Here is a 20,505-nt window from a genome sequence, read left to right on the forward strand (position 1 = left end):
TCAGCTTTTACCCAATCTATTTACAGACTCCTAAGAGGAAATAGGCTTTTCCTCCTTGATCTACATATCAATGTAACAATGCAAGAAGGGTTGGGAGGGTGGTCTAATGGGTAAGGTGTTTGCCTTACAAACACAAGGTGCAGGGTTTGAGTCTCACAAGGGATAATTGGCTAGGTGGGAGGGTGGCCTAATGGGTAAGGTGTTTGCCTTACAAACACAAGGTGCAGGGTTTGAGTCTCACAAGGGATAACTGGCTAGGCGGGAGGGTGGCCTAATGGGTAAGGTGTTTGCCTTACAAACACAAGGTGCAGGGTTTGAGTCTCACAAGGGATAATTGGCTAGGCTTGCAAGGGCAGTTAGCTTAGTACTAATCTATGAATCTATAAATCTAGGCAACTTAAAAATAATGGTGAGCTGAAGCCCCAATATCAGGGTCAGGGTTTAAATATTGCTCTTATAAACTTAGAAAGTTGACACACTGACAGATTTTGCATCAACATGCATTTTCTGAAGGCTAGGAAGTCTGACTCCGATGTCTGCCATTACTTACTGATTTCAGTCTTCAAAGATTTGCCAGAAAATCACACATTGTATGAGGAACAGACCAAAAATACAAGGCAAAAAAATCTAGACATTCTGCGAAATTTTGTCTGGACCGTTGAGAGGTAACAGCTGTGGAAGGTGTTCAACTGTTTCATTGTTGTGAGTTGCAATAAATGCATATGAAGACAGTACTAAGTTGCCATTTGCTCAGAACAAAAAAAATCACTTTGAAAAAATAAAAGACAAAAAAGAAGACAAGCACTCTCTTTTGCCAAAGCAGGCTGACTCATTTGCACTCTGACGTTGGGCTTGACTTTTCTCTTTCTGTGCTGTATAAGTTGGTTTTATGGTTTTGGCAGTGCAGAACCATATAATTTTCATTGTCATACATACCTTGTAAAGGGTGTTTTCAGAACAAGGATTTTCCACTTGAACCACGATGTACGCATGCAGAAAGTTTGATGCAATCATGTCTGGAACGAAGGGTGTGTTGTCATCTTGGAAGACTATAGCTACTATATCATTTCCTATGTGTCGTTTCCTTTGAAGCTAATGAAAAACACACAAAATTAACTAGTTAATGTTTGCATTTTACTGTATAATTAAGTTATTATTAAAACACACTAGGGCCACTTACTGAATATAGTACTGTTATAGAATTCTACTAATGATATTCATTCGAAATTACAATTAAGAGTTCTGAACTCAGACTATAGTTTTATAAACAAAAAATCCCTACTGGAAAAAAACACTCATCCTTTAATGTTTACGCTTTGAATGCAGATAGTAACACATGATGGGTGATATACATGTATATTTTTGCAATGGCCAAGTTCTGAAAGCAGACACTAAATCCTGCTGAGTAATATACATGCATCCATTAACTTACAGATAACTTACAGACAGGCCTGCCAGGAAATAATTTTGACCAGAGTTTCAGTAAACCTAGTTCTGCATACCATTAAAATGCATTTATTTTGTTTTCCCCATGTGAAACTCATATTATATGTCTTCATCCAATGTTGTTTAACATTTACTTTGTAAAAGTGATTCCAACTTCCAGGTTTTCTTCTCCGCAAATGTACTTTGACAGTTTCCTTCCAAATGTAGCTCTTTCTTATCTCAGGGTACGCCCTCCTCCATGCCAGTGAAATTAAACACTCGGGTATTTAACTGGCAGCTTCTTCTGTTCTCCTCTAAACAGAAGATTTATAGAATTGCATATCGATGTGGTCACCAAATGTACCTCTTTGAATTCTTACCACTTTCAGTAATCACTCCCCAACATTTTCCATACTTCCCCATATGACCCCTCCTTATAATGTGTTATCACTTACTCAAGAGTCCCCTGGGAAATAATAACAAATATTTTGGTTGCATAGTGAAGAATATTTCACCTGTATAAGAAATTTTGGTAACAAACATACTGAACCTTCCCACTACCAGTAAAGGTTACCTTAGCAATGTCTTTCTTTCCAAACACCTAAGACATACATCTCTGTGGAGTTGCAAGGGTCATGTGGAAACATTGCAGACACCATGGCTGCCCTTTTCTGTACACTGTTTGCTCCATATTTCTTCTGGTGTGAAGTTTCTTTTACCTTTTATCTTCAAGTTAATAATTCCTTTACTCAAAGTCTTCTGTTAGATATTTATTTTTATTTATTCTTTCTTGAATGTGTAAGCTCTGTAGGGCTAATAGCCTTCTTTAGGGGAGATCTAAGGTGGCATTTTACTGCTATGGGAAATCAGTGCATGGCACTGAGGAACTTCCCCTACTCTTTTTGATAGGTGCTGTGAAATCTTTTTCTTCCACCTAAGCTATCACCAACTCAAGCAGAAGTGATGTGTGTTTAACATCTCATTCAAAGGACAACACACTCAGGAGTGCCACACACACCCCGTTATGCTGCACAGCAGTGTCAGTAATCAATCTATCTAGTGTGGGAATAGATCCCACAGCCTTCTGCACCAATGGTGAGTGTGCTACCTGTTACACCACTTACAGTGACATCTCCTGCACACAGCCTACTGATGTAAAAGAAGTGCGAGATGAATTTCTCTACACCAGCTCCCCATTAAGTAGAAGGAAGTGGCAGGGCAGGAACAGCCAGCTCCAAGTTTAGCTGCCGCATACGTGATACATTATAAAACTTTAAAAGCAGCAGTTATAAGGGAGTATGTGCAGGTAGATAATGTTGCAAAATGTTAGCGGCATGTTACACAGCAAAGACAAGCAAGCAATGTACTCTAACAAATCATTTGATTCACCCCTAACATATCCTGTCATACGGGACAAAGATAGCACCATTGCATATCTCCCCATTCCACTTCTTAATCCCAGCAGTTGCTGTCTGACAGCATTTCTCATCTCCTTTTCATTAATGCACATATTTTCTTATATAAATATTTCCTTATATATATATTACTCACGTTCCTATCATCTCATATCTCTCCTCTTCTAACAGTTTGAAGAAATAAGCAGTGATTGTCTCTGAAACGAAAGACAACACTTTGGGCAGGTGGACCCTGCCCTATTTACCCTTGCTTTGTGTAGCTTATCTTGACTCCCCTATCTTACCCCCAGTTCCCACCCAGCCCAACTACTCTATATTAAAACTTTCCAAGCTCCACATACACAGCATGCACTCAACAGAACCCCCTTCAAATGACTACCCTCATGCAATCAAACTCTGTCACTTTACATCACATATTTCCCTGTCTTAACACAGACTTCCTCTCTGCAAAATTCACTCCTCAAACAGAACCAACATTATAGTTCACTCATTCAGCTGTACCAACACTAATTTTACTTAGTGTAGATAAAAAAAAAATCAAAAAACATATTTCTTACACCACCTAATACTGTGACTTTGCTTTGCTCTAACTCTTCCACCCATTCAGAACTCTCAAATAAGGCAAAGGTCACTTGCACAGACACATAAACAATCATATATCTGCCACAACACCTACCTACAGTCTAATCCAACTGAATCAAATGACAGTTTTTCTCCTTACACAAGATCTCTCAACCAGCACAATGCTTCCTTACCACATACTGGTACACTCCAAATATTAACCTTTCTTTGGCTCACAACATCCTACTAAACTTCTCTGTAAGCCAGATATGCAGCACCTACCAACCTCAGTGATGTCAAATACACCATTTCATCTCTCCCTTTTAGCTTTTCTCCTGATCGACATCTATCTACAGCAACATCTTTAACTGTAGATACCAATCTCACAACACCACATTACAGCAAACCAGTTTAAACTACAACTATAAGTATTAAAGGTTTATCCTCCTACAAACATAATTTTTATCTGTGCTTAACTATTGTGGGATATCCATCCCAAACCAGGACCTCTTTGTAGAGGTGGACTCCCCAGTTTTAACTTCCTGGGTCCTGTCTGTAAGCCAGTTGGCTATCTACTGGGTGACATACAAGTTTGTATCGAACCTCTTGCGTTTGTTAACAATGCCTGAATGGGTTACTGTGTCAAATGCCTTGGCCAGGTCAAAGTAGGCAGTGTGAACCATTTTCCCTCATCCATTGCTTTGGCTACCTTCTCAAAGAAGTCCACCAAGTTGAGAAGGCATCATCTGCCCTTGACGAAACCAAACTGTGTTGGGTCCAGTGTCTGCAGGTTTAGTATATCTTTATTGATCATTTCCATGACAATTCTTTCCTTGGCTTTACATATAACACTAGTGAGACTGATAGGTCTTAAGTTTCCCGTGTCTATAGATGGCCCACCTTTGTGCAGAGGGATGACAGTTGCTGTTCTCCATTCATAAGGCATTAAGCCTGTTTGGAAGCTACACCTAAATTAATAGTAATTCCAGTGACTCTGATAGGTCATATTTCCCATTTAGAAGGCATGCTGGGATACTGTCTGGGCCTATTGATGCAGTGTTCTTGGTCTTAGAGAGAGCATTAAGGACCTGTTCCCTACTGACAGTAGGGGGAGTTACATTTGATGGTATTTCCTGCGGAAAGTTTGTGGGGGATAGACGGGTAAAGTTGGAGATGAATTTGTCAGCCAGGAGGCTTGCTATATCTTCTGACTCAGTATAGGTGGCTCCATTTACAATGAACAATGCACACAATTGTGCATTACCTTTGGGGTTGCGGACATAGCTACAGAATGCTTTGTGGTGGTTCTTGGCTTGGGAGGCCAAGCTTACCTCAAATTTGGCTTTGGTAGACTTTATTTGCCCTCTGAGTTGTTTGTTTAGTTTGATGAGAGGGCTTTTATCCTGCTGGGTGCTGCACCTCACATTTTTGCCATGATTTTCTTCCTCCTGTTATAAAGCCTTTTGATGTTGTGATTCCATCAGGATGGCTTGATTTTCAGTTATTTCTGTACTTCTTCCTGGTCAGTACAGTTGCCTCTATACAGCTATTAACATGCTTCCTATACACCCTATTCTACAAAAGGCAAAGTAGCCAGCTGTTACTCAGTATGAGAGTCTCAGAACCATTTGTAATAAATACATAACATTCATGCAAGCCTAACTTTACACTCCCCAGCACAACTCTCAACTTCTTAGTACAAAAAAAATCTGGGCAAAGCCAAAAAAATCCCCCAAAATAGGGACAATTTTTAAATATTGATCTTATAAACTTGGGAAGATGGTAGAATGAAAGTCCTTCTGTTATCGTGCATTTTCTGAAGATATGAAGTCTGAAACTCAAATGCCTGTCATTATTTAGTGAATTCAGTTCTCACTGATTTGCCACAAAAATCCAGAAAACCACACACTTTATCTGGAACAGACCAAAAATATGAGACAAAAATCTGGACAGTTGAGAGGCATGCTCTCCAGACATACTGGTCTCAAGAGATTTGGCTAATATTAGACATAAATGAATAAATCACCCTTATGATACAACATCCACAGACCAAAAAAACAAAATGGTGGACTAGCATTCTTCTACAAAATTTACTCTGAAACTGACCATCTTCTCACACACCCTGCACAAATTTAAAAATGTTGAAATTCACATTTCACATTTCAATTCTCAAAAATCACCACACACAACCATCTGTTTTACAGCCATAAGCATACCACCAGACAGCAACATTATTAAAGCTAAGGACACCATTTACTGAATAACTGAAAACATTCCCCAGGCAACTCTTACACTGGAAGACTTCAACACTGATGGACAAGTAATACATTCTCTATTATCCTGATGAACTTTACAAACCTCGGTAGAGTTACTCAGCTAATCACTTCCACTCCAAGACTCAACAAAAGTACTGATAGGCAATCTGCATTAGACTGGCTACTCACTTCAGACAAAGTAAGCACCTCTGAATGCATACCTACCACAATCAGTAATCACTGTCCAGTTGTTACATTCACACAATATGGTATAAAAAAGTGGTATAAACCCAGGTATGTACCCTACAATGAAACCTTTATAATTAACCTTTCAACATGTAACTGAAATAGGTTAAAACCATGTCTCCAGATGATGTTATTTCTGGGGTTAATAATATATATCTTTCAACATACTAAATAAGCCAGCTCCTCTAAGAACTAAAATAACAAAGCAAATCCAGCACCATGTCTGACAAAGGAAGCCAAGAAACGTATGCTACAGTGAGACAAAACCTGGGAAGTGTAGACTAATACCAAACTCAAATTACCCTCCAGAACTTGTGGATACCTCAGTAACGTGACCAAGTATCAAAACAGAGCTGATAAAAGAGCTTTACTTCACTGACCTTCAGCACAGACATATAAAAAGTACAAAATAACCTGGACCTCAGTAGGAAACACGATTAACTTCCCCATCACAGAAATCCACATCACCATTCTCTAAAAGAAATCTCATCATATTCCTACATAAAGAAGAAAACTTTATAATTTTCTCCAGCTACAGAACTATAACTATATTATCCCCACTATCAAAAGTCCTTAGAAAAGTGTAGTCATTATCTCTCTCCACAAACATCTCACTGAAAATAACCTCCTCTCCAAACTCAATATGGTGTCCACCTGTATCACACCACAACAGCAGCCCTGCTTAACTTAACCAATATGCCATTAACATAAACAAAAATGCAGGCAATCTAGTATCATCCTTTTTCTTAACTTATCCATGGGATTCAACACTGTTTCACAGCAAAGGCTACCACGTCTACTTTTGACTTCACTCACTCCTCTCTCTGTCTCGTGGTTCTGTGGTTCTGTGGTTAATTAATAGACAACAAGCTGTGAAATGGCAACAAGACCTTCCTGCATGTGTAGGAGTCCCTCAAGGTCCTATTTTAGGCCATCTGCTTTTTAACATATTTATAAATAATCTCCATAATACATCCAAACAAATCAGTACAGTATGCAGATGACAGTATACTTATTTGCTCATCTTCATTTCTCTCACAACTGCAAAACAAAAAATGTATTAGACTTTTTATCCATTGCACCATGGTTCTCAACTGATAACGTATTTCTTTATTGAAAGAAAATAATTTAATGCTTCTCCTAACAAACACCTGCCCAGCCAAAGACAAGCTTTCCATGTGTTACCAGCAGACCACAACATTACAGAAATGGTACCACATGCCAAATTACTAGGACTCACAGTGGATGAAAACCTTATGTTTGATTAACACATCTTGCAAGTCATTAAGAAAATGCACCAGAAATATGGCACTCTCTACTGAGCAGTACCCTGTCTCATAGACACAACTAGAAAAACTATTGCCTCTTTGCAACTCCTTCCCTCACTCCATTACCCATCATCAGTCCTTACAAACCTGCATTCTGCCTACAAGATAAATTTGGTGCAAGCTATAATAAAATAGCAAAATCTGCTGCCAGCAACCCCAACAAAACACATCACTGCTTATCCCAAAAGCAACTGAGCTTTCTGGAAGTACCTCACAACTTGTACTTATCACAAGTTCTTACAAATTATAACCTCATGCATAAACTCCCAAATTGTGCAGCTTTAAATAACACCTTACAACATTATTCACTAACTTGACATCTACTCTCAACCAAAAAAGAAAATATTAGTATCAAATCAAACAAAGCTGCAAGAGACTTGCTTTACAGGAATTATGTCACAAAGCTTTCAAATATCTTTCCACTCCATCTACAACATGTAGAGAAATTGAGCATCTTTAAAGCAAAACTTAAATGACACCTAAACAATACCAGGCTACGTGCATGCTCAACACCATAAGTTCATAGGTAGGTACTAGGCTATGGGCCCTTGGGCCTATATAAGCCTAGCCAAACAAGTTCCCTGGCTTTCAGCACCCAAGAAAATTATTTTCTTCTGCCCCTATCGAGCAAAGCAACAGAAGTGATCCCTGGGGTGAATTTCCTATTTCCCATCCAATTGTCAAGATTTTTCTTAACGAGGGCTAATGAGGAGCTTTATTTGACATGAATGGGTAGTCTGTTTCAGAGCATGGGGAGTCTCTGGGACAGGAATCTATCCCTCCGGCATGTTCTGTTTATTGTGGTGACAAGGTTTAGGTCCGTGGAGCATGTGGCTTTTAGAGATTGGGGTTTCTTTAAGTGTAGCATGTCTAACAGATCTGGGTTTCACATGGCTTTGTATGTTAGGCAGAGGTCGCCTCTGAGTAGGTGATATGTGATGGAGTAGAGCTGGAGTTTTTTGAGACAGTCTGCATATGGCATCTGTTTGAGGCCAGTAATCCTCTTAGTGAGGTATTTCTGTGGCTTTTCCAGTTGTTGCAGATGCCTTGCGAGGTACATGCCAAATGGGGCATTGTACTCTATAATGGGTCTGATGAGGGATGAGTAGAGTGGAACAATGACCTCTTTTTTTCTGGAGGAGAGCACCTTTGTGATGAGCTGTGCCACATAGAAGGATTTCCTGATTACTGTGGCAATGTGATTATCAAAGTAGAAACTACTGTCTACCTGTGTCCTCAGGTCTCTTATCACAATTTCGGTATTTAGTAGACTACTGCCCATGTGGTAATTCATTGGTACAGTGTTTTTCCCAAAGGGAGTGACAGTGCACTTCTTGGCAATGAGCTTGAAGCCATGACTTTGACACCAAGCATCAGTCTTAGTGAGGCCCCTTTCTAAAATGTCCACATCATTAGCCGATTCTATTATGGCTCCTAGTTTGCAGTCATCTGCAAACTTCGTTAACCAAAGACCTGCTGTATTAGCATGGACTTCTGAGAAGTAGATGCCAAACAGGAGAGGACCCAGGACTGAACCCTGTGGTACTCCACTTGTCACTGGTCTGAAGTTAGATTTGGAGTTGGCTACTTTCACTGTGTGGGTTCTGTCAGTGAGCCAGTTGGCCATCCATCTTGTGACATAGGGATTTATGCCCAATCTAGTGAGTTTATCTATGATTCCAGAATGGAGGATGGTGTTGAAAGCCTTGGTGAGGTCAAGATAGGCTGTGTGCACTACCTTACTCTCGTCCACGTCTCTGGTGGCTGCTTCAAAGAAGTCAGTCAGGTTTAGGAGACATGCTCTACCTTTTACAAATCCAAACCGAGTTGGGTCCCGAGTTTGGAGGTTACCTATGTCTTTGTTTATAAGCTCCAAGATGATACGTTCCATGGCTTTGCAGACCAGGCTCGTCAGGCTAATGGAGCGGTAGTTCCGGGGTCCATGGCGGTGCCCTCTTTGAGGAGTGAAATAACTGTCGCTGTGCACCATTCAATAAGCACAAAGCCTGAAGTGAGGCTATGATTGAACATGGTATTTAGGTAGGGTGCCAATTCATTCTGCAGTTCATGCAGAACGCAGCCTGGGATGTTGTCTGGTCCCATGTATGCTGTGTTCTTGGCTTTGGAGAGCGCAGTCTTTACTTGTGCAGCCATGATTACAGGGGCTTAGCAATTCTTCCGGTATAGAGAGGAGCCCTTTGGGGGGGTGGGGGTGGGGTAAAATTTGCACCGAACCTGTCTGCCAGGATGTTGGCAATATCATTTGGTTCTGTATATTTAGTGTCATTGTGCTGTAACTCAGAGCAGATCTGAGTGTTGCCATTCAGATTCTTATCATAGCTGTAGAATGCTTTGTGGTTGTCTTTGGAATCAGTGGCAATTTTATTTTCGTAACTAGCTTTGCAGGATTTTATGATGGATCTCAGCTTCTTACTGAGGCTGACCAGGGAGCTCCTGCAATCAGGGTTTTTTACCCTTTTTTGCAACAGCTTTTTCCTTATATTGTAGAGTTTATTTATGGCAGGGTACCACCAGCTTGGCTTCCCTTTTTTGGAGGATAGTGTCTTGGTTCTGTTGGGGATGGCATAATCCATGCACTTGTGTATGTGCTCATACAGTGCATTTGTATAGGATTCAGCAGTCTTACCTCTATTTTCCGTCTGTATGGGTGTTGTGGATTTTGCCACTTCTGTCTTAAGAAGCATGAAGTTGGCTTTGGAGAAGTTTTTTATGGTGGTTTCCTTAGTGTGGGGTGGGAGCAGGATATGGATGTCTAGAATGATTAGCTTGTGGTCAGATCTGACCAGCGAGGAGTTGACCTCTGGTGTGGAACATTGGTTACCCATATTGGTAATGACCAGATCCAGGATATTGCTGCCTCTAGTGGGGGTATGGACAAGCTGATCCAGGGCGTTGGAATTTATGAATTCCAGAAAACGTTGAGCAAATGAGTTAGTACATGAGTGGTTTTCCCAGTTGATGGTGGGTTAGTTGAAATCGCCCATTATTAAGGTATTGGGCTGTACCTTAATATTATCCAGAATATCAAGAAACGTGGAGTGGGCATCCTGGGGCATGGTGGGGGATCTGTAACAAGCTACAACCTGTATTGCAGTCTTGCCCAGTGTTAGTTGCATTTGGAAAGTTTCAGATGCATTATCTTGAGCAACTAGCCTGGAGGTGTGGATATCCTTAATGAATATGGACACCCCTCCTCCTTTCGTGTTTTGGTCCAGGTTGGGTGGCCGAAAGGTGTGGTATGAATTATAGCCTGATAATGCAGGTGTGCCTTCTGGAGCCTTGAACCAGGTCTATGTCACTGCACAGATGTCGATGTTCTCCATTTTAAGGTGTGCCTTGAGTGAGTGCATTTTGAGGTTTAGACTTCTAGCATTGAGTAGCATTACACTCAGATTTTGCTTGCTTGTACCTGGTATGGCGGTGAGTTTGTCATTTGAACCTTGCCTAGAAAAGGCAGTATAGGGGTGGCAAGAGCTTTAGCCAGTATCCAGAATCCCAGGAGTGACAGGTGCAGGCCATCTCTGGCAAAGCATCATGGTATGTCGATCAGGTCATCCCAGGCAGACAGATACTGGATCCCTTTAGAATGACACCAGTCAATCATTTTGTCTTTGTACTGTGGTATCATTCTGGGTGATAGCAGGCTGCTACTCAGGGCTAGGGTCATACCTGCCTGGGCTACATGACTCAAGAGATCCTCCATGTTTCATTTCATGTAGTCCAGGGAGGCAAATCTCAGGTCATTCACACCAACATGGACAATGATAGAGTCATATTTGTACTTGTGAAGTGACCTGAGTGCGTGCATTATGTAGAGATCCTGGCACCCGACAGGCAGCTGACAGTAACTTTCTCCTTATTCAGCCTGGTGAGTGCGACATTAGTGTGCCTGACTACAGAGTCGCCTATGATTAGTGTGTTGGGTACGTTATTTTGCCTTATGGGCTGAGGTTGAGTGGCACACTGATTTTGTGGGCTATGTGTCATTTTGGTAGTGTTGGGGGGTGGTGCTTGCTTCTGTTTTAGCTTTGGAGGTCTCTGTTGTTTAGGCAGATTTTTATTGATAGCCTCTGTGAATGTAGGTGTGTGTTTTGTGTTACTATGGGTGTGTTTAGGTGGTGTAGGTTTTGATGGACTATGAGTTGAGTGTGATGTGGTGCAGGTGTTTATCTTCTCCTCTTGACTGTCTAGTCCAGTCTTGGCTGGAGAGAGCGTGGCTTCCAATTTGGTTATATAAGTGCATCTCTCACAGGCTGTAATGTTAGGTGGTAGGAGGAGAGGTTTTTCAGTGTACATGAGGCAATTGCTACATTGCCCCAAGATGCCCAGATTCATCAGGTGTACAGGGGAAAACTCCGGGAGCTGACCCTTAGATATGCCTGGATAGGTCCTTATTAATTTAAGTGCTAAAAACTGTTTTCCTCTTAACAAGTGAGGAAAGTTGAGTGTTGCAGTAATTTGTAAATTAGTTAGTGCTTGCAATGAGTTTTGAACAAGTGCTGAGCACAAGGAAACAGTTTTGAGTGCTAAAACTAGAGAACTGGCTAGTTCAAGGGGAAAAGTTGAAGAGCAGACTTTCTGGCACTGGGAATAGTTTAAGTCTAGTTAAACGGCACTGAGTGATGCACAAAACTGCACAAACATGGGTTTTTAAACAGAAAGATGAAAGAGATAGAAATAGCCCAAAATGCGGAATAAAACTACAGATTCTGAGCTGAAACCACTCCTCCAGCTACAGATAGGCTGCTCAAAGTTTACCACTCGCACTGATGAACAGAGAAGCTTCCTGCTATCTTAGTAATGTCTGGGCAACACAGAAACTACAAAACAGCCCAGGATTCAGCAAAATCTGAAAATTGGACTCTACTGGTTATAGAAAGGCAGGAAATGAGTAGATAGATTGGATTTTTTTTTTTTTCAAAAATTAAAGCAGTTACAGTAATACAAATACTTTTAAAGCAGAAAAATGGCTATCGCACTTGAGTGTGTAGCCCTCAACAGTTAAACAGTTGAAAAACACTTAAAAATGATCAGTTAAAGTGCAACCAATATCAGAATTCAAAAAACAGTTCAAATAAGTTGCAAAGTTAATAGAAAATGCTTGGAATAGTGTTGCTAACGAAAATAAGCAATAAAAAGAAAAACAGAGTTACTTAATCCACTCACAGTCTCTCTTTTCTCTCTCTCTACTGCTGTGGAACTTTGTAGGACACCCAGGTAAAACCTTGCGGAGTAATACAAGCCCCAAAACCACACAAACATGGGTTTTTAAACAGAAAGATGAAAGGGATAGAAATAACCCAAAATGGCCAATAAAACTACAGACAACCAGGAGAGTTTATTTCCATACCTCTTTACCACACTGTTAAGCACCTACTTAAAGCTATACACTGACACTATCTATGCACTGCTAGTACATCAAGTAACAGCCTGGCATCTGTATCCCCCTTTTCTTCCTATCCCTCATAAAATGTTCTTTCTCTCCCACACCTTTATAATTTTACATTTCTTCCTTTCTTAGAAACTGTATCCATGTTAAGCTTGCCTACATAATTTTATGTATACCACTTACTACATATATTTTAGTCCTTAAGTTGTAACTATCTAGTATGTATTGAATGTATTTGTTTCTATATGTAACCATTTTTATTGAATTTGAATGTTTTTGATGGAACAGTTGCATCTGTGGAGCTTTTCTATCTAGGTCTCTACTAAAAAGGGGTGGTTGTACCCTGCCAGACTACCCAATTAACAAATGGCGATAAATAGATAAATAAATACAAGCATGCTTGCATGTCGGACTACCCAATTAACAAATGGCGATAAATAGATAAATAAATACAAGCATGCTTGCATGTCAGACTACCCAATTAACAAATGGCAATAAATAGATAAATAAATACAAGCATGCTTGCATGTCGGACTACCAAATTAACAAATGGCGATAAATAGATAAATAAATACAAGCATGCTTGCATGTCGGACTACTAAATTAACAAATGGCGATAAATAGATAAATAAATACAAGCATGCTTGCATGTCAGACTACCCAATTAACAAATGGCAATAAATAGATAAATAAATACAAGCATGCTTGCATGACATGCTGTTGGCACTTCGGTTGCCATCGTTCTGGCTTACTTAGGTCATCACTTTTCTTTCCCCTCCACAAGTTGCAGACAGCTATTTATAAATGTTTGAGTCACAGTTCTGCTAAAATATTGGTGGCTAGTGCATAATATTTGGTGTATTTAATGCATCCATTCTCCAGTTTCACTATCGGCCTAACAAACGTCAGCTAAACTTACTTTTGACAGAGCTCGGGATGCTCAGTAGCAAACTCCACCACCACCATTTAGTCTGTGGCACCTTACACTACAAGTCACACCCCATCGATGGCACTTTGATGAATATTTAAAGAAGAAGCACCAAATGGTGAATACTGAAAGCCAAGCATACATTATGAATGCAAGCAATGCAATGCAATGTAGAATAAACATATTTTTATTTATCCTTTGTTGACCAGGTTAGCCCCACTAGGCTAGGAACCTGTTTTCTTGGGGGGGGGGGCAATTTGGTATTACAATTGCAAGGGGAAATATGGCTAGGGAATTAGGGAACGTCAACTCTTTTCAATAGGTGTTATGGAACCTTTTACATTCACCTTAAGTATATCCAACTCAAGCAGATGGAGCCTTGGTTTAATGTCCCTTCCAAAGGAAAACACACTCAGGAGAGCCCCATCCCCTCATGCTGTACTGCTGTGTCAGCAATCAATCTACCTGGTATGGGAAAAGAACCCACTGACTTCTGTTGCAAAGGCAAGTGTTTTACTTGTTATGCCACTGACACTGATACAAAGAATACCTACATCAAATATAAATATTTTTAAATTGTTAAATACATCACATTGTCTTAAAAGGTCAAAGACATAACATTACACTTACCATTTGTTTGACATGACAGATGCATGCACAATGTAAATTACTTTTATACTCCAATACACCCCCCAAACAAACACAACGCAAGGACTTCCTCTGTCACAGAAGCTTCTACTTCTACAGCCCACACAACATGACAGTAAGATTCATACAACTGTGATAAGAACAACTGATATTGTACTTCTGCTGGGGAGGGGGGTGTAGGGAGTGATAGCCTCCAGATGTGAGCATTCATTTTATTTATGTATAGGAATTTGATTGAAATACTCCCCAGAACAAGCCTTAAATTACTTGGATGATGACTCCAGGGAGGCTTTGTTAAGGCCTAGCCAAGCTTTCCAAAGATGAGAATCAAACTCTCTGCTTTGTGTTCGTAAGGCCGCCATGCCACAACAGACAAACAGCACATCTCCACAGCTGTTATCTGCATTATTCATGAATCAGTTGGCTAGCAGATCACCAGATTTACATTGGGGTCAATGTCTGACAGTCATTCATTCAAAGCCATATGCAAACCGGCAAAAATGGTGTGGAGTGCTTAAAGCAAGTTACACCCTCACTGCTACACCACAGACTGTGCCTCTCACAGCTACAGATTGCTGGAACAGAATAAAAGGTAACAAAACAAGAAACAAGAAATGGGTTCTGTCGCTGCTGTCTTTTGTAGCAACACTTTTCCTTAAGCTACTCTGTTATGACTTTTTTCTGTCTGGAAATGTACACTTAATAATCTTTCACAATCACACTATCACACCATCTTTTACTGGCCAAGACTCAGCTATGGTTTAATAACATATGTACGTCTGGCTGAGTAGGACTCAGAGAATGTTCTTTTAGTAAGCTAGAATTAAGGTTGTCTCACTCACAAAATGAAAGATATCTGATCTAAAATCAAATTCTACAGCATGAAACAGTTACACTTAACTACTCCTTTCAATGCGTGAAAAAACAAGTGCCATATTCTAAGCTGGTTTGTACATTGCTCATCTCAGTAGCACATTCGCTGTCTGATGACATGAATGACTGGTGTACTGCAGACTATAACTCGCCTGTGCTCATACACTGCCCTCATGTAGCTATGGCTTCACAACGCACTAAGGGGGTTACAGTTGACTTCAGTGGGTGCCTCTGGTGGTGCATACAGCATGCAGGTGTGAACACCTCAGTATAAAAACTTAATGAAGCACATTCTGCTCATTGCCCACTAATGCTTACCATTGCTCATTTGCATATCATTTGCATGTCTTTTTGACTAACATTGTAATATTACCACTTCTTACTACAATGCCAGCTCATCATGGTTGTATTTCTGTCTACAATCTCTGTATATCCAAGGGAGTACACCTTTAGCTACCATTTTAATACACCAGGGGCAGCTTTAATCAGAACACCTGATAAACTTTAATGACTATAATTTATATGCAGTGTGTAAGGATGCACAGACAAGTATATTAGTCTTAAACAGGAGCAGATGTAAACCCACACTACTTCTGGATGTAAAATAATTTACTTTTTAATTAATATTTATTTTTAAAATTACTAGTCAATGCAACACAGAAATAAAACAATTAAATTTCACAACAAACAATTATTCACAAAATTCCATATTCTATCTTAACTTAGAAATCATTTGAAGAACTTAAAAAAAGAAAATAACATTCAATTATTATTTCTCTAACAAATTCTCTACTTTCAACTATTCTGTTTGGTATTATTGTAATTTTTTTCTCATCTTATTAACATTTAATCCATTAGAACTAACAGTTTTTGCAATATTTACAAATTCATCAATTGAGGGGAGTCTGTGAATTCTTCCAGTTTTTACTAACAACTTTTCTAGCTATTGCTAAAATATTCCAAAGAAGATGATATTGTGATTTTGGGATAACCTGAGGAATTGGAGCATTGAATATTACTAAAGATTTAGTTGACGTAAACTTATATGAGCATAATGCCCACCTCATACGTATGGCTATTTCATCCAGAACAAGAGGTTATATCCCCCCCTGCACTCTTCCCTCATCAGAATAATAACAGAGTACAGCGCTACCTTTGGTATGTACCTTAGCAGGCATCTGCAACAACTGGAAAGAACTCAAAGGTTTATTACAAAGAAAATTCAGGGTCTAGCAAATGTCATATGCTGACAGACTGAAATCACTCTCACTATACTCTGTGTATTACAAACTACTCAGAGGTGACCTCTGCCTTGCATATAAGCAATCTCAGATGCTGTTCTAGCACATTCATAAATCAAATGGTATAAGATGCACTCGCTCTAGGGAACTCAACCTAGTATGTCACATCAACAGAACCTGCTGGAGAGACAGGTATGTCTCACAGAGGTTACCTCTCCTCTGGAACAAACTTTCAATTCAGGTGAAGCAGATCCCCTACCTGACTGCATTTAAGCATAATTTGGATGACTGGATTGCAAACCGCAAATTCACCCCAGGAGTTTCACCTGTGTCCCTCTTGGACAGGGGCAGTAGCTGTTGACTTACTTCCTCTTAATAGCTTGATATTCTTGGGAACAGAGATTGTACTTGGCTAGGCTTGTAAGGGTCATAGGGACATTAGCCTAGTAACTTCCTATGATCCTATGAAAATATTAATACTTTCCCAGAAAGGATTTAGAAATTTACAATCAAAATTTATAGGTAGCCAATCAATTTTTAAATTAGAATTGCATCTTCAGCATTTAATGTTTTCCTTCTTGTACATAACATCAATTTTATGAGAAGTAATAAAAGCTTTATATAAACATTCCCATGAAATGATTTACAGTGGGGGATGTTGAAGATTTTCCCAATGACTGTAAAATCATTTTTATCCGGATCTAAAATATTGCTATTATTCACTTGAATAAAAAAGTCCCAGTAATTATTCCTGATATTTGATTTGTATGATTTTATACATTTATAAGTTTTTGATAGACAACCTTTATTATCAAATTAGTTCTAGATTTTAGTAAATATTACATCAGATCTGGAAAGTATTTTTTATTTGAGTCTGTTATACTTTCTAATTTAGATATGAAATATTGTCTGTTAACTTGTATAGTAATCCATTTACTTGAACTGATATTATATCTTCTAGTTAATTATTCCAAGTAGTGGATTTTTGTTTCATTTAATAGTTGATTCCAAAAAATATCTTTATTTCTTACAATCAAAATTATATTCATATTTGAAGAATCTAAATAATCCTCTGTAAAAGCTACAGGAAATATAAAAAATATCTAGGTCTTTAAATCAGAATTTTTATAAATAAAATTTCTAAATGTAGTCAAAATATTGTTAAAATAATTAGAATTTGATATTCGATAATTATTTTGAAGAAATAATATTATTAACCAGATAAAATTATTTAGCAAAATTTGATTATGAAACTCTGATATATTTTTTATCTTTCTCAAGCCATATATATTCTTCTATTGTTTTCCAATTTGGAGAGTAGCTTGAACTTAACCATAAACTTATTATTTTAATAATGGAAGACAATATATATGACTCAATATCTGGAAATCCAATTCCCCCTCTTCCAAATTACTTATATAATGCCCTAAAGCTATATTAGGCTTATTAGGGTACCAGAAGAATACTGAGTATAATGACTGGGACTTTTATTAGTCAGCTTAAGGCCTGTGCTGGAGTCTATAGGATACTGAGATTAATGACAGGGACTTTTATCAGTCAGCGTGAGGCCTGTGCTGAAGTCTATAGGATACTGAATATAATAACAGTGACTTTTATCAGTCAGCGTATGGCCTGTGCTGGAGTCTATAGGATACTGAGTGTAATAACAGAGACTTTTATCAGTGAATGTAAGGCCTGTGCTGGAGTTTATAGGATACTGAGTATGATGACAGGGACTTTTATCAGACAGTGTAAGGACTGTGCTGGAGTCTATAGGATACTGAGTATGATGACAAGGACTTTTATCAGTCAACGTAAGGCATGTGCTAGAGTCTACCGGAAAATGAGTTTGATGACAGGGACTTTATCAGTCAGCGTAAGGCCTGTGCTGGAGTCTATAGGATACTTAGTATGATGACAGGGACTATTATCAGTCAGCGTAAGGCCGAGATGAAGTCTACAGGATACTGAGTATAATAACAGGGACTTTTATCAGTCAGCGTAAGGCCTGTGCTGGAGTCTATAGGATACTGAGTGTAATGACAGGGACTTTATCAGTCAGTGTAAGGCCTGCGCTGAAGTCTATAAGATACTCAATATAATGACAGGGACTTTTATCAGTCAGCGTAAGGCCTGTGCTGGAGTCTATAGGATACTGAGATTAATGGCAGGGACTTTTGTCAGTCAGCGTAAGGCCTGTCCTGGAGTCTATAGGATACTGAGTATGATGACAGGGACTTTTATCAGTGAACGTAAGGCCTGTGCTGGAGTCTATAAGATACTAATAACAGGGACTTTTATCAGTCAGTATAAGGCCTGTGCTGGAGTCTATAGGATACTGAATATAATAACAGGGACTTTTATCTGTGAACATAAGGCCTATGCTGGAGTCTATAGGATACTAAGATTAATGACAGGGACTTTTATCAGTCAGTGTAAGGCCTGTGCTGGAGTCTAAAGGATACTGAGTATGATGACAAGGACTTTTATCAGTCAGCGTAAGGCCTGTGTTGGAGTCTATAAGATACTGAGTATAATAACAGGGACTTTTATCAGTCAGCGTAAGGCCTGTGCTGGAGACTATAGGATACTGAATATAATGATAGGGACTTTTATCAGTGAACGTAAGGCCTGTGCTGGAGTCTAGAAGATACTGAGTGTAATAACAGGGACTTTTATCAGTGAATGTAAGGCCTGTGCTGCAGTCTATTGGATACTGAGATTAATGACAGGGACTTTTATCAGTCAGCATAAGGCCTGTGCTGAAGTCTATAGGATAGTGAATATAATAACAGGGACTTTTATCAGGTAGGTTATGGCCTGTGCTGGAGTCTCTAGGATACTGAATATAATAACAGGGACTTTTATCAGTCAACGTAAGGCCTGTGCTGGAGTCTATAGGATAATGAGTGTAATAACAGGGACTTTTATCTGTGAACGTAAGGCCTGTGCTGAAGTCTATAGGATACTGAGTATGATGACAAGGACATTTATCAGTCAGCATAAGGCCTGCGCTGGAGTCTATAGGATACGGAATATAATGACAAGGACTTTTATCAGATAACGTAAGGCCTGTGCTGGAGTCTGTAGGATACTGAGTGTAATAACAAGGATTTTTATCAGTCAGCGTAAGGCCTGTGCTGGAGTCTATACGATACTGAATATAATAACAGGGACTTTTATCAGTGAGAGTAAGGCCTGTGTTGAAGTCTACAGGATACTGAGTGTAATAACAGGGACTTTTATCAGTGAACAAAAGGCCTGTGCTGGAGTCTATTGGACACTGAGATTAATGACAAGGACTTTAATCAGTCAACGTAAGACCTGTACTGGAGTCTATAGGATACTGAATTTAATAACCGTGAATTTTATCAGTCAGTATAAGGCCTGTGCTGGAGTCTATATGATACTGAGTATAATGACAGGTACTTTTATCAGTCAGCGTGAGGCCTGTGCTGAAGTCTATAGGATACTGAGTATAATAATTGGGACTTTTATCAGTCAGTGTAAGGCCTGTGCTGGAGACTATAGTATACTGAATATGATGACAGGGACTTTTATCAGCCAACATAAGGCCTGTGCTGGAGTCTATAGTATACTGAGTATAATAACAGGGACTTTTATCAGTGAACATAAGGCCTGTGCTGGAATATATAGGATACTGAGATTATTGACAAGGACTTTTATCAGTCAACGTAAGGCTTGTGCTGTAGTCTATAGGATACTGAGATTAATGGCAGGGACTTTTATCAGGCAGCGTAAAGCCTGTGCTGGAGTCTATAGGATACTGAATATAATGACAGGGACTTTTATCAGGCAGCGTAAAGCCTGTGCTGGAGTCTATAGGATACTGAATATAATGACAGAGACTTTTATCAGTCAGTTTAAGGCGTGTGCTGAAGTCTATAGGATACTGAGTGTAATAACATGGACTTTTATCAGTCAGCGTAAGGCCTGCGCTGGAGTCTATAGGATAGTGATTGTAATGACAGGGACTTTCATCAGTCAGCGTAAGGCCTGTGCTGAAGTCTATAGGATACTGATTGTAATGACAGGGACTTTTATCAGTCAGGATAAGGCCTGTGCTGAAGTCTATAAGATACTGAGTATAATGACTGGGACTTTTATTAGTCAGCAGAAGGCCTGTGCTAGAGTCTATAGAATACTGAGATTAA

At 39.3% G+C, this 20,505-nt stretch overlaps 1 protein-coding gene across 2 annotated transcripts in view; it reads right to left on the bottom strand.

Moving 5' to 3' along the window:
- LOC122794633 (RAP1 GTPase activating protein) overlaps positions 1 to 20,505 on the bottom strand; it is a 1,835,311-nt gene that overhangs the window by 400,467 nt on the left and 1,414,339 nt on the right. For both annotated transcript variants that reach the window (XM_044063215.1, XM_044063214.1), the window contains exon 12: positions 937 to 1,092. In XM_044063215.1, the coding sequence (XP_043919150.1) occupies positions 937 to 1,092 (156 nt within the window). The remainder of the gene's footprint in view (positions 1 to 936; positions 1,093 to 20,505) is intronic.

This window comes from Protopterus annectens, chromosome 2.part1 (assembly GCF_019279795.1).
Source record: "Protopterus annectens isolate FY-2018-M chromosome 2.part1, PAN1.0, whole genome shotgun sequence".
Classification (NCBI taxonomy): Eukaryota; Metazoa; Chordata; order Ceratodontiformes; family Protopteridae; genus Protopterus; species Protopterus annectens.